Below are 25,684 nucleotides of genomic sequence, written 5' to 3'. Positions count from 1 at the left end.
ACTGGCTGCTTTACAACCCTATATTTAACTCCACACGAGTGAACACATCTCTCATGTTTCCCTCTTTAGTGGCCATAAATTATGCTGCTAATATAACAGAAACTAGTATTGTAACAAAACTATGTTTACTCAGAAATAAGCCCCATTCAGTTCAATGGGACTTGCTCGCTGATTATTGGGGTTAGGATTGCGGGTTTAGAGATTTAAGTGTATGGAAAACTGAAAATGCCCATGGATTGGCACTGAAGGTTTAAGGGAGGGTGTTGGTTAACTTTTTAAAAACAGAAACGAAAAGAATTGCCAGTTTAAAATCTGTGTCCATCTTATCAGCTAAACCCAGATATCACAGAAAATGTAGCATGTGTGTATGAAGAGGCAGATTTCGTTTTCCTGCCAAAAAGGTGTGGTGTAAGAACAAATGACTCCTGAGGGAGACTCTCCTCATCCCTTGAGGACAGTGTTCAAAATTAGCCATGCACCAGGTGCATTTTACACCTGGCTACCAGCCACTTGCAACAAAGCAAAGATGCCTGGGTTCCAGAATGGTGCCTGACATCTCCACCAACTGAAGGCGCATGCCTGCAGATCATTGGATCTGGACTGTTTTCACACACTAATACCACATCCTGTAGAATTCTATCAGTTATATTTTATCTACACAATCAGAACGTGTCCAGAGGAGGGCAACCAAAATGGTCAAAGGCCTGGAAACGATGCCTTATGAGGAATGGCTAAGAGAGCTGGGCATGTTTAGCCTGGAGAAGAGGAGGCTAAGGGGTGATATGATAGCCATGTTCAAATATATAAAAGGATGTCACATAGAGGAGGGAGAAAGGTTGTTTTCTGCTGCTCCAGAGAAGCGGACACGGAGCAATGGATCCAAACTACAAGAAAGAAGATTCCACCTAAACATTAGGAAGAACTTCCTGACAGTAAGAGCTGTTCGACAGTGGAATTTGCTGCCAAGGAGTGTGGTGGAGTCTCCTTCTTTGGAGGTCTTTAAGCAGAGGCTTGACAACCATATGTCAGGAGTGCTCTGATGGTGTTTCCTGCTTGGCAGGGGGTTGGACTTGATGGCCCTTGTGGTCTCTTCCAACTCTATGATTCTATGATTCTATGAAGTTCAGGAACCAAAATGCTTTTTCTGCACAGCCTGAGCAGGCAGGAGTGGTGAACAGCATTATAGTTAATTGTTGTAGCTTGTCTTCACTTAACCCATCCCCCTGCCCTGCTCACAATTGTGAAGAATATTGTTATGTTATGAACGGTCCATGTCACCATTAAGAAGGTAGGAATAGGCTAATATATATGTAGACTGTCCCTGGATAAAGTGGCTTTCCTTTTTTAAGTTCTCAAAGCTAGCTCAAGGTTGCCATCTGAACTAGCCAGATGTTTAACTAATAATCAATCACAGTCAGTTCATCATATGAAAAATAAGACTTTAGATCCATCTTGCCTCAAAATGGCAACTAGACATTCTGTTTTGGCAGCTGCAACCTTGGTTTAAAGAGCCAGTTGGGGCCCAGCTTATATATCTGACTTTCTAACACTGCTGGAGGAGAGGAAAAGCACCCTGCTGGAACAGACTACAAAGGCCCCAGAGCTCCAGCATCCTCTTCTCCTAGTGAGCCAGGGCCAGCCCACCCATGAGGCAAGGTGCAACGACTGCCTTAGGCCGCCAATTCAGTAGGGCAGCAGGTCCCGATGTTGATATTTATTCCCGCCTTGTTCCCAATGTCAAACTTTCTTCACCCATTCTTTCCTCGTGAAGAGGAACAATTTTGAGGTCCCAACAGCAACAGAACTCTCCAAGTGTCCCTATTTTCAGTCGCACATTTACAGAAGCTCTCCAGTCTCTGATTTGTCCCACTTTTCCTTAGCATGTCCCTATTTTTCAATGGAGAAATGTTGGAGGATATGGAATTACGCAATCCCCAAGTCAAGGAGCTAAGTAACTATACAACCTTTATAAGACATCTGAAGGCAGCCCTGTATAGGGAAGGTTTTTTTAAAAAATGTATTATTATGTTTTTATGCTATGTTGGAAGCTGCTCAGTGTGGCTGCGGCAATTCAGTCAGATTGCCAGGGGTATAAATAAAATACCACTACTACTAATAATAATTGCATACCCCCCAACATTTCTCCAATGAAAATAGGGACGTCCTAAGGAAAAGTGGGACATTCTGGGATCAAATCGGAAACGGTCCTTTAATGAGTAATGTTTTACAGTGGTACCTTAGTTCCCGAATGGCTTAGCTGTTGAACAAATCGGTTCACAAACGCCACAAATCTGTAAGTGTTCCGCTTTGTGAACATTTTTCAGAAGCCGAACGTCCGACGCAGTGTAGGAAGCTGCTACAACCAATCGGAAGCCATGCCTTGGTTTTCGAACGGTTTCATGAGTCAAGTGGACTCCCGGAATGGATTAAGTTTGAGAACCAAAGTACCACTGTACAGTGGTACTTCGGGTTAAGAACTTAATTCGTTCTGGAGGTCCGTTCTTAACCTGAAGCACCACTTTAGCTAATGGGGCCTCCCGCTGCACGATTTCTGTTCTCATCCTGAAGCAAAGTTCTTAACCTGAGATACTATTTCTGGGTTAGTGGAATCTGTAACCTGAAGCGTCTGTAACCCGAGGTACCACTGTATTATGTTTTTATATATGTTGGGAGCTGCCCAGAGAATAATTATAATAACAATAATAATAATAGAATTGTGTGTCTCTATTTTCATCTGAGAAATGTTGGAGGGTATGCAGCAACTCCTCCCTGTTTGGGGTTCCCAACCACCGAGAAAGAAGCGCCGAAAGAGCAAAAAATCAAAGGAATAATGAAAAACCCTGAAACTGCAAAAGGCTGATAACTTGGGGAGTTGTGTAGGAGGGGGAGTGAGGAATAGAAGCTACAGAGCCAGGAGGCTGGAGCGTTATCGAAGCCCTTTTACACCGTCCAACATTTCTCCAATGCAAATAGAGATGTCCAATTCATTCACGTATCATTATTATCATTATTATTACTACTACCCGCCCACCTAACTGGGCTTCCCCAGCGCCAGCTTCCAACATAGATAAAAACATAATTAAACGTGTTGTACGGATTGTGACTATCCCCTTGGTGGGGCGGGGTAGGGGCGGCAGCCCCGTTCTTTCTCCAGAGCAGAAGCGGCCGTACCCCTCCCGGCGAGGCCGCTCTGCGCATGCCTCCCTCTGCGCCCGCGCCTCCCCTCCCTCCCCCGCTTCTCTCGGGGACGCGCCCGGAGCCCCGCCCTTCCTGCTGAGCGAAGGGCGGAGGCGGGTAGAGCTGGGCCTTTGCTGCTGCCGCCGCCGCTCTTCCTCCTCTTGCCGCTGCTGCTGCGGATTCGGGTGCCGCCGCCGCCTTTCCCTCTCCCTCTCCTTCCTCCTCCTCCTTCTCGTGGCCGGACACGGGAGAAAACGAAGATGGCGGACCTGGAAGACCAGCTCTCTGAGGAGGAGAAGGTGAGGACGGTGTCGTCGCCCTGTTGGAGGGGGGGGAGCGGGGCTGCGTCGCGAGGGGCGGCGGTTGCTGCGCCTCAGCCTGAGGGGGGCTTCCTTCCTTCCTTTCCCCCGGCCCCGTGAAGAGGAAGGAAATGGGGCCCTTGTCAGCCGGTGGCCGGGCAGCGAGAGGAGGAAGGCGGCTCTCTTCTTTCTCCTCCTGCTGTCCGAGGGCCCTTCCCGCCGCTCCTTGTACGGTGCGAGCGCTGAAAATAGGCTCCCGGCGCCGGGCTGGGGCTGCGGCAGCAGAAGCGAGGCAGGCGGGGCAGATCCGGTGTCTGCTGGGCGAGACTCCCCTCCCCTCGGCTGCTTTCTGCTTTCTTCCTCCTCCTCCTCCTCCTCCTCCCGGCTTCCCCCCTCCCCCTTCTCTGAAGGCCCGAGCTGATGGGTGGAGGGGGCGGGAGGGCTAAGGGGTTTGCCTCCTCTTCCTCCGCGGCCGGCCTTTCCCCCGCCGCCCGGCTCTTCCGGGTGCGAGTTGGGCAGGGCAAATCCCGCCACCACGTCGAGGGCTTTTGGAGTGGGGAGGAAAAGAAATAATCATAGGGTGTTTCTCCTCCTCCGCCTCCTCCTCCTCCTCCTCCTCCTCTTCTTCTTCTTCTTCTTCTTCTTCTTCTTCTTCTTCTTCTTCTTCTTCTTCATGGAATTGAAGAGTTGGAAGGGAACCTGAGGATCATCTAGTCCAGTGGTTCCCAACCCCCCCTTTTTTTTTGGCCATGCCCCCACCTTGTTGTTTAGTCGTTTGGTCAAACTCATGCTGGTAGCTTCAAGAACACTGTCCAACCATCTCGTTCTCTGTCGTCCCCTTCTCCTTGTGCCCTCCATCTTTCCCAGCATCAGTGTCTTTTCCAGGGAGTCTTCTCTTCTCATGAGGTGGCCAAAGTATTGGAGCCTCAGCTTCACGATCTGTCCTTCCTGTGAGCACTCAGGGCTGATTTCTTTAAGAATGGATAGGTTTGATCTTCTTGCAGTCCATGGGACTCTCAAGAGTCTCCTCCAGCACCATAATTCAAAAGCATCAATTCTTCGGCGATCAGCCTTCTTTATGGTCCAGCTCTCACTTCCATGCATCACTACTGGGAAAACCATAGCTTTAACAATACGGACCCCACCTAAGCATCTCTAAAATCCTGATGCCCCTCCCCCCATGACATATAATTCTTATTATTCAAAAGGTGAACTATTCACGTGGAGGAAGCCTAAAAGGCCATTAACTTGGTCTAGACAAGCTTCCAAATTGTGCCCCACATTGGGAACCACGGATCTAGTCGCAGCACTTGGGGTAGGGGGTAGGGAGGAAGAAAAATAGTTATAGGGTGTTCCCCGCCCCCCTCCCCCCGCCCCGGAATTGTAGATTTGGAAGGGATCCTGAGGATCATCTAGTTGCAGCACTTGGGGTGGGAGGAAGAGAAATAATAGCAGCATCAGAGCAGATTGCACATGCAGGTTGCACGCTGTATTCAGTTGGAGCAGTATTTTTTATTATAAACGTGGGTCTTCTGCCTGTTCTCTTCCATGTTTAGTTCATGGGTAAATTCTGATGCATTTTATCTATAATCCCTGAGAAGGATGGGTTATTTCTGATTCATTAATGTGTGATCAATTAATTTATTTTCAAGTGTGTGGCATAAGAGCTCTGCTTGAAGAAAGGGCGCCGTCTGTCTCCCCTGTCTCACATTCTAGGGCCTGGTCCTGTTAAATCGGGTTTTGAGGAAGGGTTGGTTGGAGTGGTTTGTGCTTCTTTATCCCAAGCACTGAGTAGCTGAAGGATTTGAAGCATCTGATTCTTTCGTTGTTCATGGGTTTCATTCTTTCAGCCTTGCCCTACTTAAAGATGCTCTGTAGACTCTTAGATATGAGGGCTCAGTGAGACTTTGGGGAGGCGGAGTTCACATGTTACATAATACTAAACTAATGTTTGCCGCCAAGCATACTTGTGGATCAATCTTTCTGGCAAGTGTACTTGTAGCATGTGCACATGTTTACAACAGGTGTCTGTCACTTGCTTCTACTGTACTTTTAGATTTCCGTTTGAAGTTGCACCTTAAAATGGAAGTTCCTCCACAGTACAGTGGGCGCTCGGGTTGCGAACATGATCCGCGCGGGATGCATGTTTGCAACCCGCAGGGTTCGCAACCGGCGCGTGCGCGGGTTGCGATTCGGCACTTCTGCGCATGCGCAAAGTGCGATCTAGTGCTTCTGCGCATGCGCGACTACCAAAACCTGGAAGTAACCAGTTCCGGTACTTCCAGGTTTCAGCAGTCCACAACCCGAAAAAATGCAACCTGAAGCGGGCGCAACATGAGGTATGACTGTATCTGGAAAGGGTAATTGTGAGTGTACTTTGCAATTGTCATCTGTAAGAGGGGACTCCTTCATTTCTTTTAAAGGCATGATAATTACTATAAATGTCAATTCCTTATTATTGAATTCCACTGCCCTATAGTAGGGGTGTCCACCCAGTCAATCGCGATCTACCGGTCGATCGTGGGGTGTCCCTTGTTGATCCTGGTTGATCGTATGATCCTGATCAATCTTCAAAAACACACACACACAACTTTGGCTCATCCTCCCCTCAACAACTTTGGTCCAACCAATGGATAGATCACTGCCAGTTTGTTTATAGTGGGAGTAGATCGCAGTCTCTTGGAAGTTGGATGTCCCTGCCCTATAGTTTAAAAATGTGTACCTTTATTTTCAAGAGAAAGTGCCAGGCTGAGGAACAGCAACATATAAGTGGCTTGCTCACTTTCATCTCTCCATTTGAGCTCATATTAACTGCAGTTGAAAATGCAAGAGATTTTAGAGCTATTGGATAGTGGTCTAAATAACAAGACAATGATGCACTGTTTACATTGTCTTTAGGTATTACACTATCACTTTCCTATCATCAAGTTTTCAAGACAGAGCTAGCTACAGAAAAATGTGTAGGTGTTCATGAAAAGCTTTTTACAGCTTTGCATCTTAATACAAGAAAATTCTGGTGTGCAAGGAGAATTTTTTTAAAAAGAAACTAAAATAGCTTAAGTGACTCATTCTAGTTCCTGTGGGTAATTGTGTGCATACAGTTCAAATGAAATTTGTTGAGTCTTAAGTTCTGTTTTCAGGTCTTGTCAAGACATGCAAGGAGGTCTTCCCCCTTCTCTAACATGGTCTTCAGTGGCAATCCTATGCCACCATATACTTCAGAGTTAGCCTTATTGAACTCAGATCGACTCAGTATAAGATTTGGCTGTGTAAGGTATTCTTTCATGTTGCCTTAAATTTCTAATGATACAGTTGTGCTGTGTAGTTCTGTTTACATGCACCCCTGCCCTGAGTAAGGAGGCAGTGCAATGCAATGCAAATCACTTTCTTTCAATAATTATTAGCGAGACACTACCTTCTTATTAGGTTGAATAGAATAAAATAAAAGGAAGTTGCCTCATAATTTCTTGCTTAATGTAATAGATTTATCTCATGTTAAATCTGTTACATCTTTAAGTGCCACAAGGTTGTTCTTGTTACTATAGTAATGCTTCTTATTCTCTTCTCTTGTGTTCATTATCATGTTGGTAGCCAGTGTAGCACCTTTAAGACTTATTTAATACGATCCCTCCTTGGTGAACCAGTAAGGATTTTAGTGGCCACATTTTGCACTAGCTGTCATGTCTGGAGCACCTTAAAGGGTAGACCCTTGTAGAGTGCATTACAATAATATAACCAAAAGTCTGCCAGAGGGTGGATCACTGCCGGCAGGTCATTGCAGTCCATGAATGGCTATAGCTGGTGAACTAATTTATTGAAGGAAGGCACTGAAGTGACCTGAGCCTGCAGTGGAAATGCTGGAACCATGAATGCCCCCAAGCTATGTACCTGATCTTTAAAGGAGAGTGCACCCTGTCCAGAATAGGTAGTATTCCCTATTGCCAGGTACAATAACATTTCGCCCACAGCACCTCTAACCTGATTCAGCTTAATTTATTTAGCCCTCCAGCCCATCACTTACCCTAGACAACAGTCCAGCACTTGTACAGCCTCACCTGATTCTTAGAGCATGGATGTAGAGCTAGATGTCATTGTCATACCAATGGCAACTTCCCTCCTACAGCAGATTCATATATATGTTCAAAAGCGTGAGGGACCCCACATCAAAATTGCCAAAGGGTTGAGCAGAAGTCTCCCAGCTATCTCAAAATGGAAGGTAGGAGTGAATCACCACTGCACCATGCCTTCCACTCCCAAATCACTGAGTATCTTGAGGAGGATATCTCATTGATCGTATCAGAAGCCACCTGAGAGATGGAGAACCAACAGGGTCACACTCCCTTAGTCTCTCCCAACACAGGTCATCAATTGGTGCCAAAAGTGTGCCTGAAGCTAAACTCAGATGAGAATACAGTTCCTCAAAGCACATCTGAAGTTACATGGTAACCATCTCACGCATCTTGCCCCAAATGTACGTCACCAAGTAGAAAGTGCACCCCAGAACAACAGAATTATCTTGCATCTCTCTTGGCTCAATCTTGCTCTAGAAGATTGGACATTTGCTCTGTCATCACACGGTCCCTAGTGCCAACTAGTTTGCTTTGTTTTGTGTTTAGGGAAGTAGTACAAAAAAAACATTAATGAACATGACCAGTTAGTGATTGCTTATTAACCTAAGATTCCAGTATATAAATAAGCATGATGAGGTAAGTATGTATAAATAGAAACAAAGAAAACCCACAATAAACCCTGTATGGGTATTTTCTGTAGCCTTTTCAGAACTCCGGTAGATAAATGCATATGAGACAGAAGCTGCAGCTAGTGAGAGCCTTGGCAATTGTTTCAGCAATATATCAAGAATACTTACATTTTCATTTGGAAACTGAATTATAAATTTCTCTGCTTGGCTGAAATGGAAATAAGATGCTGATTAAGAGAAGCAGTATTTGACTTCTCTCCAAATTAGTAGAGATTTACATTGTACAGGATATTCTCTGAAAACTAGGCTATGATAGCACTCAAAAGCTATATTGCTTGCTCTGGAGAACCCAGCTCCTGGTACAAGGCAGTTTTCATTTGAGATATTGCTTTATTATGACTTTTCCTTTTCCTAGATCTAGGTTAGTTCGCTTGTTCTTTTGCCTGCTACAACAAAATATTAGTTCAGAATTTAAAGTTCAGTGTCTGAGACAGAAGTACACTATTGAGGAGGATTTGTCTTATCAGTGTAAGAATGTTGACTTAGATTCTAGGATAAGTGAACAAAAGAAAATAGAAGGTTTCTTACACCTTTCTTTGGCCTACCTGCATCCCACTGAAAAGTCTCTTGGGCGGGGGCGGTCTTGAACAATGCGGAATGAATGGGGCTCGGGAATGCTGAGGAAGTGGGGAGTTGACCAAAGCTGAACAGCTTTTCACTCTCCTCCCCCAGTAGAGTCTCTTCTTTGGGAAGGGCAGTAGATCAGCAGTAGAGCATCTGCTTTGCATTCAGAAAATCCCAGGTTCAGCTTCCAGTATCTCAAGTGCCGATGAGACCCCCAGTCTGAAACACTGGAGAGCCACTGTCACCTATTGAGCTAGGTAAACCAGTGCTCTGATTTGGTATAAGGCAGCTTCCTCTGTTTGTATGCCACATGGTTCTGGAAAGCCACTCCCATCACTCTCTGGGAGAGGCTTTTCAGGAGGATAAAGGCAGCTGCAGAGGCAAGGAGAGTGGAGACTTTTCTTCTGTGAACTTTTCTTCCATTCATTTACCTTAGAATACCATAAGCTGTCTTCACTGTACACTTCTTTAAAAGGGGAAATGCAGATGCATTGAGCAATAGTTAAGGGTGTGCTTGATGGAAAGAATTTGAGGAACTTCCTGTTTTTCCGAATTCGGGGCACCACTTTGATTGTATACTAATTTTTCCTGCCTCATCAGATTTCACTGGCTTGGGTCAGGCATAACCAAGATTTGTTTGGGAGGATCAGGAGCAAATCCTGTATACCTTCTCTCCACTTTCACGTTTGGCAAAATGAATAACTTCCTGGTTTTCAGAAACGATAGCTGTGATTACATCTGAACTGGAAGACCACATCTTGCTTACACCCTGTAAACCAGGATTAAATTGTGGAGGGCTTGTTTGTTTATTTGAGGGAATCAAAATAGTGCCCCTATAAATACTTTTCACGAAAGGGTTATTCACGCAGGCACTTTGATTACCGTCTCAGAGTTCCATTCATTGGGACTACCATGTAGAGGCTGTGCAAAATCCTTCTTGGAAGTCCATTGGTACCTTGGGTTACAAACGCTTCGGGTTACAAACTCCGCTAAGCCGGAAGTAGGTTGAGAACTTTGCCCCAGGATGAGAACGGAAATTGTGCGCCGGCAGCAGCGGGAGGCCCCACTAGCAAAAGCGCACCTCAGGTTAAGAACGGTTTGGGGTTAAGAAAGGACCTTAGGAATGAATTAAGTTCGTAACCCGAGGTACCACTGTATTTCTGTTCTTGAACACTTTTACACCTTAAATTTTAGAGTGCTCCTGAGTGAATCCAGTGCCAGCCACTTCAGAGCTTCCGAATGGATGGGATAACTACCAAAAGCAGCACATTTGGTGCCAAATTTAAATAGCGCTAAAGGGAAACCACGCTTATAAATCAGCAGGAGTGCACTCTAAGGCTTCTGATTGTTTATTTGTAGTCGTAGCTTTATGTGTCCCCCACTTGTCTTATGATGTCCCGTACCTGATGTCAGGCAATCAACAAGTGGGCATTGTGGAAGGAAAATGATTCTGCAGGCCAGATTGGAAGGCCTGGTGAGCCTAATTAGGTCTGTGGGCTGGATGTTCTCTGCTTGGGACTTCATGAGTTGTGCACCCTGTTGTAGGAAACTTGACAGTGGCCAAAATCAAGGTGAAACATGCATACCATGTTTTTACATGGTATGTTGCCAGTGCTATAGACTTAAAGATTCCTACACTTTGCAGATACCATATTGAGGAACCTTTGCATATCTTCCATCAGCATATCCACTCAAGGGATATGTAGGGAAGGATTGGTCATGACGGGCAAATTGCCTTCCATGAAATCTCATTTCCCATAAATGATCTTACTGAGGAATCCTGGGGTTTCTAGGAAATGGATATAGTTTGAAAAACACTGTGCTTATTCAAAGACTGCAACAATTACATTTTCACAAGATCTGTTCCAGGATTCCCAGGAATTTATAAGTGTCTGTCATAGAGCATTCTTCCTTTGGAAACACCATTACACATTTTCTTGCAAGCACTGCTATTTGATCCTTTCAGAATCCATTTCCAGATTGCTGACTGGAGCAAACTATTTGGTTACTAGGACAGGTAAAATTTCAAGTCTTCTGTGTTTCGGTTTAAAGTATTATCTGAATAAATGGAACATGGCAAGCATGGCAGGGGGAGGAGAAGTGCTATAAAAAGGGGGCTGATAGAGATAAATGGTTAACTATATTGCTGGTTCTACATTCAGGTACGTAGTCGTGTTGGTCTGACGCAGTCGAAATATATAAAAAAATAGTCCAGTAGCGCCTTAGAGACCAAATAAGTTTGTTCTTTGTATAAGCTTTCGGGTGCATGCACACTTCTTCAGATACAAAGAAGATTTATATTGCTGGTGTATTTGCTATGTAATGTTGTCATATTTAATGTGAGAAGGTCCGTGTGCTTTTAGGAAGGAAGAATTTCCACCACTGTAGCACTCCAGAGCTGTACTTGCTGAAATTCTGTGGAACTACAGCAAATGTAACTTACCTGTCCCATGTTGAATCTGACAATTGTATGAGCTTGGAAGATATATAGGGTAACATAACATAACTGAACAAACTGCAAATGTAAAATTTGAGTATAGTTTATTGTATCATTGACCCTCCAGTTCTTGACCATTGCTTTTGATTTTGTTGACGTATTTAATAATATCTTCCATCACAGATCTCAGGTCATGGTTCAGTAAAATTAAATTTAAAACAACAATACAATAAGGAAACTGAGCATCTAAAACAATTGCTATATTACACTGCAAATTGGATTTTTATTTAAGTCTGAGCTGACAAGAAAATAACCATGTTTTAACTTGACACCGAAACATAAAAATAGTTGGCACCACCAGTGATATCTCAGAGGGGACGACAGTCAGGGTACCACCACGGGGAAAGCCCTTTCCTGCATCCCCACAAAATGAGAGACTCCTAGAAGTGGGACACTAAGAAGAGCCTCACCAGAAGATCTTCAAACGGGTGGGGAACTTCCAGTCCACAGGCCAATCTTGACCTGTCAAACCATTTCCCCTCACATCGCACCCACATGTCAATCTGTTGGTGTAATTTATAATGGTGGGAGGCTGACATTTAATTCTGTGTTGGGTGTGCACGCCTTTTCCCAGCAGAGGAACAGCAGAATTTAACCCCAAGCGGGGTTAAATCCTGCTCAGTTTGGTTGTATGCTCCTGTTCCCATTTTTTGAAGGCATCTGCTGTGCGAGGGACTTCTCCTTTGCGCAGCCAGTGCTTGCAACATGCAGCCCCCCGCCAGCTGATGAGAAGGCAAGAAAGAAGCACTTCCTGGCCCTATGCTTCGTCCTTCTTAAAGCGCCATGGATATGGCTGGCAGTGCCACTTGCACTGTGGTTCCCAGGCTGGCTGGCATTTGGGAACACAGCACAAGGGATTTTGCCAGGTATGTGGGACAACCCACATGCCAATCATGTGATGTCATAACAGGGTGGTTGACCTCCAGAGCCAAAAAGTCTTAAAATCTGGGAAGGACAATATAGTGAGACATGCATCTTCATATATCTTGGTCTGAAGTATTTAAGAGCTTTGCAAGTCATTACTAACAGCTTGATCTCAGACCGGAAGTGTTGTGGCAGGGGTAAAAAATAGGTGTCTCATAGCTCTGACAAAAATGATTTTTCAAACAGTGCCTTTTTGCAATTATGAAATTCCCAGGAATTTATAAGTGTCTGTCATAGAGCATTTTTATTGGAAAATAACTTTAGTTCTGAAAGGCTACATTTTGAAAAGATTTCCAAACAAGTTAGCACAAACTAGGAGGATTACATTTTACTTTGTGTGACTTTTTGGGTTTTATTGTTACACGCAGTTCACGACCAAATCCAGGATTTCTTAGATACCGAAGGCTACAGTTCTTAGTATAGCCATATATAATGTAAGACATGGGCAAAAGATACAGCATTTCACACGTTTTGTAGCCAATCAGCTCAAGATTGAACTTCTTTCTTTGATGTAATCTGGCTGTTCTCCGAGCATATGACCAACCCACTTTTCTTTCTGATATGGCGTGAGTTGCTCAAGACAACTCAGTGAGCTTCAAGGCTGACTGTAAATTGTAAACCACCCACAAGTCAAATATTGTGTTTACTGCACTGCGTTGACTCTGGTGGCCTAGCTGTGTGTCATGAACTATATGATAGCATGCATTTCATGTTCAGTTGTAAAGCAGGGGATGGTTAGAATGCAGAGTGTAATGCAAAGAATCAGAAGGCAAGAAGAGGATGCAACTTTTCTCCTAGCAGAGCCTGCTTCTGGCTATGATCCTGGCCAGAGGAATAGCAGGCCGGGGCAGTGGGTTGGGGTACGTGGAAGTTCTACAGTTTGCATTATCCCCCACCCCATGTCCCAGTTTGTATCTGGCCAACCCCCGTGCTTGAAATTGTTCTATTTTGTTTATATCTTCCTGAGATCTTTTCTTGCAGTCTTTTGATAGTCATGTATTTTGTTGATTCTTATCTAAACTACTGTAGCTTGACTTCAAGAACTCAGAATGGTGCTGATGTGCACATTGTCATTGCCTTATATAGGCATGTACATGCCAGGTTTTTTTTGCCTTAAACCAAATCAATTTCCGTTGTGGTCATAGTCAGGAAGGCTAGTGGTAAGAAGAGCATTTCAGTTTATGTCATCTCACATATGCCTTGAAAACACACACACACACCCTACATGCCTGCTTTTAATATTCAAGAGGAGGTGGAATAGTACATTTGCGACAAAGTCCAGATATCATTCTTGAAGAAACAACACACGACTGACTTTTGGGTTTTTAGAAATGCCACCCCATTATCTTAACTATTTCTTTTTAAATGCAAAGTAATTACTATATATGAAATCGAGCAGTTTGAACATACTTGTTTTTAACGTTTTCTTAATTAAAGCCTTTTTATCATACATGTTAACATGTCTTCTCAAAAGTTTATTTCATTTAAATGAGAGGGACTTGTTTCCAAGTAATGCTGAGGATTGCAGCCTTGGTTGTATAAAGCTGAAATCAGTTGGGATTTTGACCTGTATAAATCCAAATCCAAATAAGTAACACCTTGTAATATCAATATACTATTATGCACTTGATGCATTTTTGCCCTTTTCTGAGGATCTCTGAAGCTCTAAGCTCAGTAGTTCAGACATTCAGTATGGAAGAGATGACTTAGGAGTGATAGCAGTGCAGGAAACCATCGGTTGAAGCAGCGAAAAGTCAGTCACAACTATAGACCTGCCCAGGCTAGCTCGTCCCTTAAGCCAGAGTTGGCCAAGATTGCGTCAGGAGACAGAGCTTCTCTACGTCTCAGCAGAATGCCAGTCTGCCTTGGAAGTTGCCGTAGAGAGATTTTTGAAATATTAAGCTGTGTACAAATACTTTTAAATAAATATGTTGATCATGCTTCTGGCAATTATTTAGGACATGCTTTTTAAACACTAATGTTGGTGAGACTTCACAGAACTACGTCGTGTTTCCTATTCCAGAAGATAGTCCTCCAGCTATGCCTCAGGGATTTTCATGCTCAGTGAAATTCAGATTGTTACATTTTCTATTACAATTCTGTCTTTAATAGTACCTTTGAGAATGTTTTGTGCTGGTTATTTTGTGTTGGAAATTCATTGGTCTGGTTTGACCGTAACAGGCAGTAGAAGTATTTCTTCATCTTGCAGAGCATCTTGCGCCACCTATTTTATGCTTCCTCTTCTAAATTAACTTAGTCAAACATCTCGCTTTAACAAAAGACTTTGCATTCTAAGGTGGTATTAGGATGTAATTTTGAGCTCAGTTATTTTCCAGTTAAACTTTTTAAGTTATTAAAGAATTAAATAGATTTCTCCCGTTTAAAACTATCCTATGATTACTGTATGATATATTTCTTGTTTCCATTTTAGGTGCGCATAGCAGCGAAATTTATCATCCATGCTCCCCCGGGGGAATTCAATGAAGTCTTTAACGGTGAGTTGTCATGCTACTTTCTAGCTCTCATGTTGATGGTTTCAGTTACCCTTTATGGAGAATTTTAAAAACAAACTTTTGAAAAAAACAAATCAAGATGACACTTAGGAACTTCACATTGCTTGCTCCCATGTTTCCTTTTCTGTGTCTATTAATATAATTTCAAGACTGTTAGAAGAGTGTTCCACTTCCTGTTTTAAAACTTATCAGCACTTTTTGCCTAACTTTTGCAAGGTGATCCCCCTGGCAAAAAGTAGCTCTAACATCACTTGCTACTGCTAGAAATCTTTGCCAATTCATTTGTTCTGTGGTTGGCATTGCAGAGTTACAGCCAGTTTGGGGAAAATTCCAGGAGCATTAAATGCCTACCAGTTTAATGCTAGGACCCAGGAAGTTGCTATTTTCCATCTCTGAACATGACTGGTACCCTAAAACTGACAGTATTTTTCCACGCTTTATCATGACTGGCGTACGTGGTGTCTTGTAATAGATTACTTCCTCTCAATGGAAAACATGTATTTTCCGATTAGCATTTTCACCGTGTACTAATGCTCAGTATTTTTCAGATGTTCGATTGCTGCTTAATAATGATAATCTTCTCAGGGAAGGAGCAGCTCAGTAAGTATCGCCACCATTTATTGCTTCTTTCAATGTGTTAATGCTGAACGGATGCATTTATGGGCAGCTTTTAATAGGTTGTGTGAGGATGGGATAGAACAGTCCCATCCCCCCCGCTTTTTCATTGTGTTCCTTGCTGATTGGTGCTTGCTCTGAAAGATTCAAAACAGCCTTCTCCCAGAAGTAAGACATATCTACTCAATATGGGAGGGCCAGTGATCCCAGCCCCTAGGCCAGCAGCAGCAGGACTTAAAAGGGCAATGTAATCACTGCTGCATCCATAACCCTGCGGCTCACACTGACAGGGGTAGATAAGGGTAGAGAGGCAGGAAAAGTATGTGCTTAGATTTTATTCTGCATATAATGTGTGAATGGAGTTAAAGATCACTGGGAATCCAAAGGTTTGTGCACATTATAAGATTTCTGCACCAATAATCAACCTATATCTATTAACCAAATAAAATTACCATATTTTTCGCCCTATAGGGCGCACTGGCCCATAGGGCGCACCTAGTGTTTTTTTTTGGGGGGGGAAATAAAGAACAAAATTTTTATCCCCCCCCCCCCCCAGGTACAGGGCTGGGGCAGGGGAAGCCCGAGCTTCCCCCGACCCCAGAACAGGCTGCTATCCACAAGCCTTGGGAGCCCGGTGGGAAGTCGCGCCAGTCTCCCCAGGCTTGCGGATATCTGCCCAAAGCCCGGGGCGTGCTGCTCAGCGCGCCCCAGGCTTCGGGGTGCAGACGGCTGTCTGCAAGCCTTGGGAGCCCGGCGGGAAGTCGCGCTGGGCTCCCAAGGCTTGCGGAGAGCTGCCCGAAGCCCGGGGTGTGCTCTGCTGTGCTCCCCAGATTTTGGGCTGCAGGCTGCTGTCCGCAATCCTTGGGAGCCCAGCAGGAAGTCGCGCCGGGCTCCCAAGGCTTGCAGAGAGCTGCCCGAAGCCCGGGGTGTGCTCCCCAGGTTTTGGGCTGCCTGCATTCGCCCCATAGGATGCACACACATTTCCCCTTCATTTTTGGAGGGGGAAAAGTGCGTCCTATGGGGCGAAAAATACGGTAACTTTGTCAAATCTTAGCACAAACTGGATTTATTTTAATAAAATTCATAGTTTTATTATACAGGAACACAAGCTCTGAGCCCCTTAACACAATTTGAAAATTTATTAAGCACAATGGGTAGAGGAGGCGGAAAGGATTAGTTTCTAAATTATACTCTATATTGCTTGATGTTTATTAATGTTGCAAAAAATATTTTACTTGAACCTTCCTATCTTTGTCTTTTTCAGTGCATTTGCACAGTATAACTTGGACCAGTTTACTCCAGTAAAACTAGAAGGCTATGATGAGCAGGTATGTCTATGGTTGAATTTAAGTTTGGTGTAATGGTGGGTGGCATGCTCAGTGCTCATTGGGCTGGGTTGGGGTTGGACTCTTTAGGGGGTTATTTTGTAATGTATACATGTACGTGTGTGTGTGTGTGTATCTACACACATACACATATATATGTGTGTACACACACACACACAGAGAGAGAGAGAGAGAGAGAGAGAGAGAGAGAGAGAGAGAATATGTATAGTTCACTTTATAGCCTCAAGAGGCTCTCAGAGTAGCTTATGAACGATTCTCAAAATAAAATCACACTCAAACCTAATGCTAGAACAGAAGTTACATGGTGTCTATATGAGATCAGTTCTTTGCTGGTGTCATTCCATGCAATAGCTCCCACCCAAATCCTTTGAGACAAGGGAGCGAGGTTGAGCAATTTTGCTTTTTTACTATTACTACTACTACTACTACAAATCTTGAGTTTCCCTCTAGCCAACTAATGCCTCCCTTTTTAAAAATATATATTTTTATTAAAGATTTCTTAGTTTACAAAAAATACCTGCATTGTCTCTTTTTTTCAAGTTGTGTTTTCTACAGATCAGTTTCATTTGTTGTGAGACATCAGTGTTACTAATACCTTCCTTTTGTGTGTGTGGTGCTATATTGGCTCATGAGGAGACACACTTACCTCTGAACTTCAGAGATAGAGAGAATGATTAAATATATTAGTTTACTCTTTCACAGTGCACTTTTGTAATGACAATCCCACAACTTTATCTTGGTTTTTAAAAGAACAATGTGTCTTTCTTTTCTAAAAGTACCACTTTATAAAATGAAATGTAGAATTTTTGAATAACAGTATTGAACTATTCTGGTTTCTCATAGAAACTAGGATTCCCAAACTAGAATTTGAAAACCAATGTAATGTATAGAGCTGCTTTGCCATGTCTTTAATTAAAAAGTACAGTGGTACAATGATTTTTCTAACGTTCCATTCTTTTATTTGATGGTGTTACCTGTGTTTTGTATAATCTTACAATTACCTTTAAACTCTTTGTGAAGGTTTTAATAACAGAACACGGTGACTTGGGCAACGGAAAATTTTTGGACCCGAAAAACAAGATCTCTTTTAAATTTGATCATTTAAGGAAGGAGGCTACTGATCCAAAGCCTCATGAAGTTGAAAATGCAATTGAGTCATGGAGAAACTCCATAGAAACAGCAATGAGAGCCTATGTGAAAGAACACTATCCAAGTGGTGTTTGCACAGTAAGTGTCGCAGGATCTAGAAATTGCTTGGGTGGGTTAAAACCATTATTTTGTCTGTTGGCTTGAATTCAGATATATGGGTGATATACAAACATAATAAATGAATGAATTTAGACCGTGGCATAACTGTCTTACATTTGTGTTACAAGGTGTATGGAAAAACAATTGATGGGCATCAAACAATTATTGCATGCATAGAAAGCCATCAGTTTCAAGCAAAAAACTTTTGGTAAGTATCATATCGGTCATCTGTAAATTGGTTTCTTTTCTATTTTGTTTTGTTCACCCCACTGAAAGTTATGTTGGACTTCTGTTTTCAGCATATTCAGTGTTTAGAACCTATACTCATGACACTAAAGCTATAGCAAGGGTTTGAAAACTCTGGTCTGCAGACAACCAACCAGTAGTCTACAAGCTTCATTCAGGTGGTCCACAGTATGCCTGCAAATATACGATCAGAAGTCATACAGCATTGAGCAAAAGTCATATAGCATTGCAATTGCTACAACAGTAGAGAAACTATTAAGTAGTTCACCATCAAGACCCTTGGCAATTTTCAAGTGATCTACAAGGGAAAAATGTTTTGGGAATTACGGAGCTATAGTATTCAGATTTCAACTTTTGAGCACAATTACGCTCTGTAAAAATGAAAATGGGAGTGTATTTGGAAAAATATTTTAGACAAACAGTGGGTTTGTGAAAAATGTCGTAAGATACGTTTCCAAAATACACAGGTATGGGAAACTATAAGTATTGCAAATTTGCAGTACTTATTTACTTAAATAGGAATACATTCCCAAAATGTATTTTCAACACGTTGGTTGGTTTTATGGATTTCATCTCATGTGCATGGAAATTGTGTTGCAACTTTCTGCATATTGTTTGCAAACTAAATTTTTCAGTTTACGCAATTTGCTTTCAATATCCCATCAAAGCATCCTTTTTCATAATAGCTTTTAAATCTAAAAGACGTGAAACTCAATATTTTGATCCCCCACAATGTTTGCTTACCTAAAGTTTTATTTCATTTAAGGAATGGTCGTTGGCGGTCAGAATGGAAGTTTACAATCACTCCTTCAACCACTCAGGTGGCTGGTATCTTGAAAATTCAGGTAGGCTGTCTCTAATTTACGGTTTCTGATTGATAAATCCCACGTAACTCTCAGAACACTTTCTTTTTTAATGTTTATATTCTTCATATCTACTGTTGATGGTATTCAACACAGCTTACAAATGTATAACATAAATCAAAGAAATGATTACACAATATCAAATCAAAATTATTAGTGACTTCCTGAGATGGAGTAACTAAGAGAAATTATCAAATACTAAAGCATATTGTGTCTGAGCTATACAGTAAAACACAGCAAAAGCAGCAGTAGATGCATTAGGAAACCACTAAGTGCTGTCCAGAACTAAAAATAAACAAACCCAGCTTACGCTCAGTCAACCAAATTTCCTTGGTGTCAGCCAAACTTTCTAGGGATGGATTTCTATAAATAGGGTACAACCATGGAAAATGTCCTCTTTGGTAGTCGTCCAATCCCTGCCAAAGGCTAGAGTGCCCATAGAGAACATATAAGAGGAGTGACTAAGTTGCGATGCTCCAGGTATTTGTGGGCTCTTGATCATTGGCCATGCTGGCTGGGGCTGATGTTTTTTGAAATATGAACAGCATCTGGAAGACCTGAAGTCAGATACCTCTGGCCTTCCGTGATAATTTCAGTAACCAGGCTAATTTATTTGGAAGAAGTTGTATTCTAATCCCAGTCTATTCAGGACTTTATGGTTGAGAACCAGTACTTTGAGTTCTGCTGAAACAAATTGTTACATAACCATTATATTGATGAATTATCATTGAAACACTATAGTCGTCCCTCACATTACAGATGCGCCAGGTTACAGACTCCGCTAACCCATAAATAGTACCTCGGGTTAAGAACTTTGCTTCAGGATGAGAACAGAAATTGCGCGGCGGCGGCAGGAGACCGCATTAGCTAAAGTGGTACCTCAGGTTAAGAACAGTTTCAGGTTAAGAATGGACCTCCAGAACGAATTAAGTTCTTAACCCAAGGTAACACTGTAATTAAAAGCCTACTGAGTTCTAAGCATTTATTCCATTATACAGTTGGCTAATCTACTTCTACATCAGTTGTTTATACTATATTCTTTTTAAGTATCTAAAGAAAGAAAGGCAAAATCAGTAATTGTGGATATTAGGTTTTTCAACGAAATCTTCCCTTTACACACCTTCTCTGTAAACTCTGAAAATATGTATTCTGGAGTTTCAAAACCCTCTCCTTACTTCCCTCCCCCCCTCCTCCCCCCAAGAAACGGAAAAAACTAGAAGTGAAACAAAATGGGGTGTAATATTGCTCACTCTTCCTATTATGCAGTGCCGTTTTCCCTATGTGGTAATCTTTATCCCGTTTAACTTTGTACGTAGGTTCATTATTATGAAGATGGAAATGTTCAGCTAGTGAGTCATAAAGACATACAGGATTCTCTAACAGTGACTGTGAGTATCTTTCTTTTGTAGGAAACATTTTTAATTAGTCACATAAGGTGGAATCCAGAGTTAAATGTATATGTGACAAGCCTAGTTTCCCCTGAAAATTTGCTCCCAGAGGTTGGGGCTCTGCTTGATAGGATATATAGTGGTGCAGGTTGAAGGGAGGGGTCCTCAAAAAAAACAGGTGATGGCACTTTCTATGTGCGCGAGTTATTCTTGTGCACCTCGTTTTCAAGGATTCCCCTCAGACCCCAATGCGATAATACAACTGGTTTTGAAAGCCCCATTTCTTAAAATAGGGGGGGGAACCTGATTGCCATGAAGAATGGGGTGCTCTGTTCGAGAAACGAAATGCAATGCCCACTTCAGGATGCGGAACTAGATATATTGGTGTTCTTTGGTTCGTACCTGCACGATCTATGGAATTCATGCTCGGGGAAATGAAATGGCTTTTTGGATGGCTTCATTTTGATGCAAAACTAGGCCAAGTAACAAGACTTTAGTCTATTAAGAATACTGTGAATTGAAGACACAAATCAAATCCATTTGATTTGGAAACATGGTGATTAGAGGAGCAACATTAGTGGAATTTACAGCTTCTAGACCAGACTTCCTCAACCTCGGCCCTCCAGATGTTTTGAGACTACAATTCCCATCATCCCTGACCACTGGTCCTGCTAGCTAGGGATCATGGGAGTTGCAGGCCACAAACATCTGGAGGGCCAAGGCTGAGGAAGCCTATTCTAGAGCCTTAGTATTGAGTTTAAGTCATAGCTGCTTCAGGAGCCTTGCTGGAAAACTGATCAAATCTCTCAAACAGAATGAGAGCTGTGCTAAAGTACCATGGTCAGCTGTGACACTTGTGTCAATGCTCTTTCTGTGTCTTTACTATTTTCCAGCTAGTGCATGGTCCTATGTTAGTGCAAAGTACATAATCCGGCTCTTGTTTGGGAGATCAAAGAGTAGAATCTCAATACACAATCTGCCTAAACCCAGCTCTAGCTTTCTATTTAATGTATTAATAGCCTTCTATTAAACATATGCATTCTAGTGCGTAATGCAGAAGGGGCAGTTGGCTCCTTGTTTATGAGCTCAAAAAAGGGCGCTTTAATGAGTGTTGGATTCCTGAAACCTCAATAAGAGAGTTGACAACCTGCATAGAGCTGTCCTCTGAGTGACAACAAGCTGGGGAACAGAAACCGTAGTTGACTTGAGCTTCCCTTCCCTTCTCTGACTTGTCTGAAAAAGATTCTTGACTCGCTTCCAGAAAGGAAGTTTAAAAACTGCAGAAAGTCCCGCAAGGTCCACTTCTGACAAGATGAGAAAGTATAGGAATTAGTACTGAGCTTGTAAGTTACCAGTAAAAAAAAAAACCTCATGACAAGCACCCCCATAGATGACACCTGTGTTTTGCAGATAATACTGACAGGTTACAGGCTTGTTGCAAAACACACAGAGAATGTGTAAGCCCTTGAATAGTGTGTGTGGGGGGAAACCTATGTAATTGTTTATATTCATTATAATGTCTGAAATGACTGTCTTCAGGAGATGATTGTTTCAGTGCAATATTTAAAAAAAACTTCCCCTTTACCCTAGAATGAAACCCAAACAGCGAAGGAATTTGTAAAGATCGTAGAGGCTGCAGAAAATGAATACCAGGTATGTAATAAGTCTGCAACATACAACGTAGTTACTTTCCTGAATCTTTTTGACAATGTTCTCACTACAATATGTGTTCAGGAGCAACCAGAAAATGGGTAGAAATATTCAGAATCTGAAATCCTTAGTGGAAGAGAAAGGGCAAAGCTTTGCTGGGTATGTACCTTTCTATACCCACTTAATAAACGGATATACACCCTCCTTCCGAGGATTTCAGAATGTGAGTTCAAATATACGATGCTCAAAAGGCCACTTCAAGTAATGGGCACTACTATGGGGCCTTACTACTTTTTAAAGCCTAACTCTGGGTAAGGTTGTTGCTGTTTTTAAATAAATATCTGTGGTTGTAGAAAATGCTTGTCTTAAATCAGTCCTCTGAACTGAAAACATTGTATAGTCTGCAACAAATTTCAAATTTTACTTTTTGGGCATACCCATTTAGAATACAGCTATTTTTGTTGATGGGAAATGAACCTGTTCAGCCCAGACATTGTGTTTTCTTTTCCTGGAATGGATTGAGGAGTTAAGAGTAAGGAATTGCTTGGTTCTGTTCTCTTCCCCCTCCTTCTTTTGTATGTGATGAAACCAATTCAGTTTAACACAGCAAGGGCATGTGTAATTAATTCATAAAAGCCAGTAAACAGATGTGCATTTTTTAGGGGAATATGCTCCCCTCTCTGTATTTTCTTTTGTGCCTTCCATAGTTGAAGGATGTCAAAAGTAAGATTTCTAGCTAATTATGTTATCCATATTTAAGTACACCATCTGAAGCACATGTGTTTCTTACATCAATGTCAAAATAAGTTCCTTCAGATGCAGGCTGGTTTTGTTTTTGCAGGTTAGTTCTTGTTATATCTGTTTTCACATCAAACTGTGTATTTCTATAATCTACATGTTCTACCTTTTCCGTGAACAGACTGCTATCAGTGAAAATTATCAAACTATGTCGGACACTACTTTCAAGGCCTTACGACGACAACTGCCAGTTACTCGCACAAAGATTGACTGGAACAAGATCCTTAGCTACAAGATTGGGAAAGAAATGCAGAATGCCTAAAATGAAGGTTGCAAAGCTGGATCCTTTTGGTGTCCTTGTATACAAAATTAAAGTGATTGCAAAGGTATTCGGAATTGTTAAAGTCACCCAGTCAGCATGGGCATTTGCCGTTGAAAATCACTGTACGTAGTTTGGTTAGAACACAGGCTTAGCTAATTGACCATTTTACTTTGTCCTTTTGTTTCTCCTTTAAAAGGTTACAAAAAATCAGTGTAGCTGAAAATGTTGAGAGCTTCTGATATATTTAGACTTTTTTTATAATGATGACATGCCTATAGTTTTCAGTTCAATTAAAAAAAGGTTGAGAAATGTTTTTTGCATCCGGTGATCACTTGTTGCTTCGCTTTCGTGCAAAAGGGCAGCTTCTAGAACACAGTTCCCTAGAACAAGTTGTTACTGGACATTGCCAGTTTCACATTCAACATGGATTTTAGCCATGTGTATTGTTGTAGGAATAATTATCCCTCCACCGTATGAAAGCCTGCAGAAAGCATTCTATATCCAAACCTTTTCAGTTACTTAGCTAGCTAGGTGTTAAGTTTTTTTGTTTTGTTTTTTTAAGAAAAAGGCCAAGGTCTAATGCTGTTTTTAAGGTGTTGAAATTAAACATTAGTGCTTATTTTGGAAATGCATTTAGTGCTCTGTTCCTGACAGCTGTTCAAATGAGATCGGATTCCATCAGTCCTCAAGTTAATTTTACCATGCAGCCACAATTGTATTATAACAACGCATATTGTAATATATATATAATCATGTACTCGTTACTGTGTCTGCCAGTTTTTTTCTCTTGGATTGAACTGTACTAAAATTCAATGTGACATTAAAAAATGCAAATTTTCTATTTACTTATGATTATTATTTCAAAACAAAAAGGGGCAGAAGATGAAAATAAATAAATCCTCAAATTTGGGGGAGGGGGCCTGTTGAAACAACAGTCTTGTGGCAATGATGAAAAATCATCAAGGTAGGATCCAGATGGATCTCCTGGGAATCCACTGCCCAATCTGGTGCCTTCCAGATGTTTTGTGATGTATCTGTCATCAGCCCTGGCTGGGGTTGATGAGCAACATTTATGATTTTATCAACTTGCTATTTAACTGTACATTTTTTACCCTCCTCCCTTAAAAGCACCTCAGTGTGAAAAATGGATAGGACCATTTTTTATTTTTCTTTCTTTGACGTATACATTTGGTCAGATACAGGGCATAATTTGGAAATGCCTTGGGAATTTCCAAAAGCGGGAGGGAGTGGAAAGGAGGAGTGAAGGAAAGTTGAAATGAGGTGCAAAGGTATTCTGGAGCTAGTATGACTGATTATCCCTCTTGGTCATCCACCTTCGGCAATATTTCCATATACAGTGGTACCTCGGATTACATACGCTTCAGGTTACATACGCTTCAGGTTACAGACTCTGTAGCCCAGAAATATTACCTTGGGTTAAGAACTTTGCTTCAGGATGAGAACAGAAATCATGCTCTGGCGGCGTGGCAGCAGCGGGAGGCCCCATTAGCTAAAGTGGTGCTTCAGGTTAAGAACAGTTTCAGGTTAAGAACAGACCTCCGGAACGAATTAAGTACATAACCAGAGGTACCACTGTATAAATAATGCCCAGGACTGAAATGTGCAGCAAGTTTTATGCACCAGTGGGAGATTCAGCCTTCTTTTAAATAATGATGTACTACATAGAAGCCTTTTTTGAAACACAATTTCTAAAACCTGTTTAGAATGTGTAGCATAGGATATAGTGTAGAAAAATTCCACCAGGTGTGTGTTTGAGTCCTTGGCTGAGCTCATGTAACGTAGCTCCAAGTTACCAGTGTCTAGGAATATGAACTTTTCAATCCACCACCCCCACCCTTTATTGCTGCACGATAAGTTAATATTGAACACATATGTTCCGAGGACAAGAGAATATAAGAGGCATGAGAATCTGTGTCTACATTTCCTCTCATCGTAGGTGACGTAAAACAAAGAAAACATTCCAATTTACAGATATTCCTAATACTGCATGGAAGACTAACCTGCTGTTAGGTAATTAAAATTTTAGAAGTGTTTCACAGAATCAACAGCAACACAGCCCTGTATAGCGTTTCTGATTATGAGTTGTCAAGTGTTAGCACACTACTGGCAAACAATGATCAGTAGTGAGTATGCCAGGTAGATTTTCTGCAGTTTTCGAGGAGGGGGTGAACACTTGTTTCTTTCTCATGCTTATTGTAGGGAGTCGGTTACCTAAACAGAAAGATAATAGAAGAGGAAATACTTCTCACAGTTGAGGTGAAGCAACCAATATCCACTAAGCTCATGTATGCTGCAGCCTTAGTTACTTCTGCTTTAGAACCTGTTCCTAGATTGACTCAGAATCTTTAGAATTATTGGAGAAGTTCATTCAGTTGTCCAGAAGCTTTGTTCAAACAGGAGGCAGTTACATCCTTCAGAGGTTTTTGCATGAATCCCTTTTGTCCAGGTCATGTTCACATTGCATTGAAGGTCCATCTGGCTGTGTTAGGAAACAGAAGGCAGGATATTGCATTA

General features: G+C 42.0%; 1 protein-coding gene across 1 annotated transcript; it reads left to right on the top strand.

The window, feature by feature from the left end:
* Window positions 1–3,266: 3,266 nt before the first annotated feature.
* CAPZA2 (capping actin protein of muscle Z-line subunit alpha 2) lies at window positions 3,267–23,994 on the top strand. Its single transcript, XM_053405914.1, has 10 exons — window positions 3,267–3,476; window positions 14,652–14,715; window positions 15,282–15,333; window positions 16,613–16,676; window positions 17,715–17,921; window positions 18,071–18,150; window positions 18,955–19,033; window positions 20,368–20,439; window positions 22,030–22,092; window positions 23,009–23,994. Exons 1-10 carry the CDS (start codon window positions 3,438–3,440, stop codon window positions 23,147–23,149), a joined length of 861 nt encoding a protein of 286 aa, XP_053261889.1. The 5' UTR covers window positions 3,267–3,437; the 3' UTR covers window positions 23,150–23,994.
* The last annotated feature ends 1,690 nt before the right edge of the window (window positions 23,995–25,684 follow it).

The sequence above is a fragment of the Podarcis raffonei genome, chromosome 10 (genome assembly GCF_027172205.1).
Source record: "Podarcis raffonei isolate rPodRaf1 chromosome 10, rPodRaf1.pri, whole genome shotgun sequence".
NCBI classification, from domain to species: Eukaryota; Metazoa; Chordata; class Lepidosauria; order Squamata; family Lacertidae; genus Podarcis; species Podarcis raffonei.
This window is presented reverse-complemented; position numbering and strand designations above follow the sequence as displayed.

Bases quoted from the DNA above. Each gene is read 5' to 3' on its own strand.
- CAPZA2 (XM_053405914.1), top strand. From the start codon at position 3,438: ATGGCGGACCTGGAAGACCAGCTCTCTGAGGAGGAGAAG. The intron at 3,477-14,651 runs GTGAGGACGGTG...TTTCCATTTTAG, and splicing joins AGCTCTCTGAGGAGGAGAAG to GTGCGCATAGCAGCGAAATT. The intron at 22,093-23,008 runs GTATGTAATAAG...TTCCGTGAACAG, and splicing joins CTGCAGAAAATGAATACCAG to ACTGCTATCAGTGAAAATTA.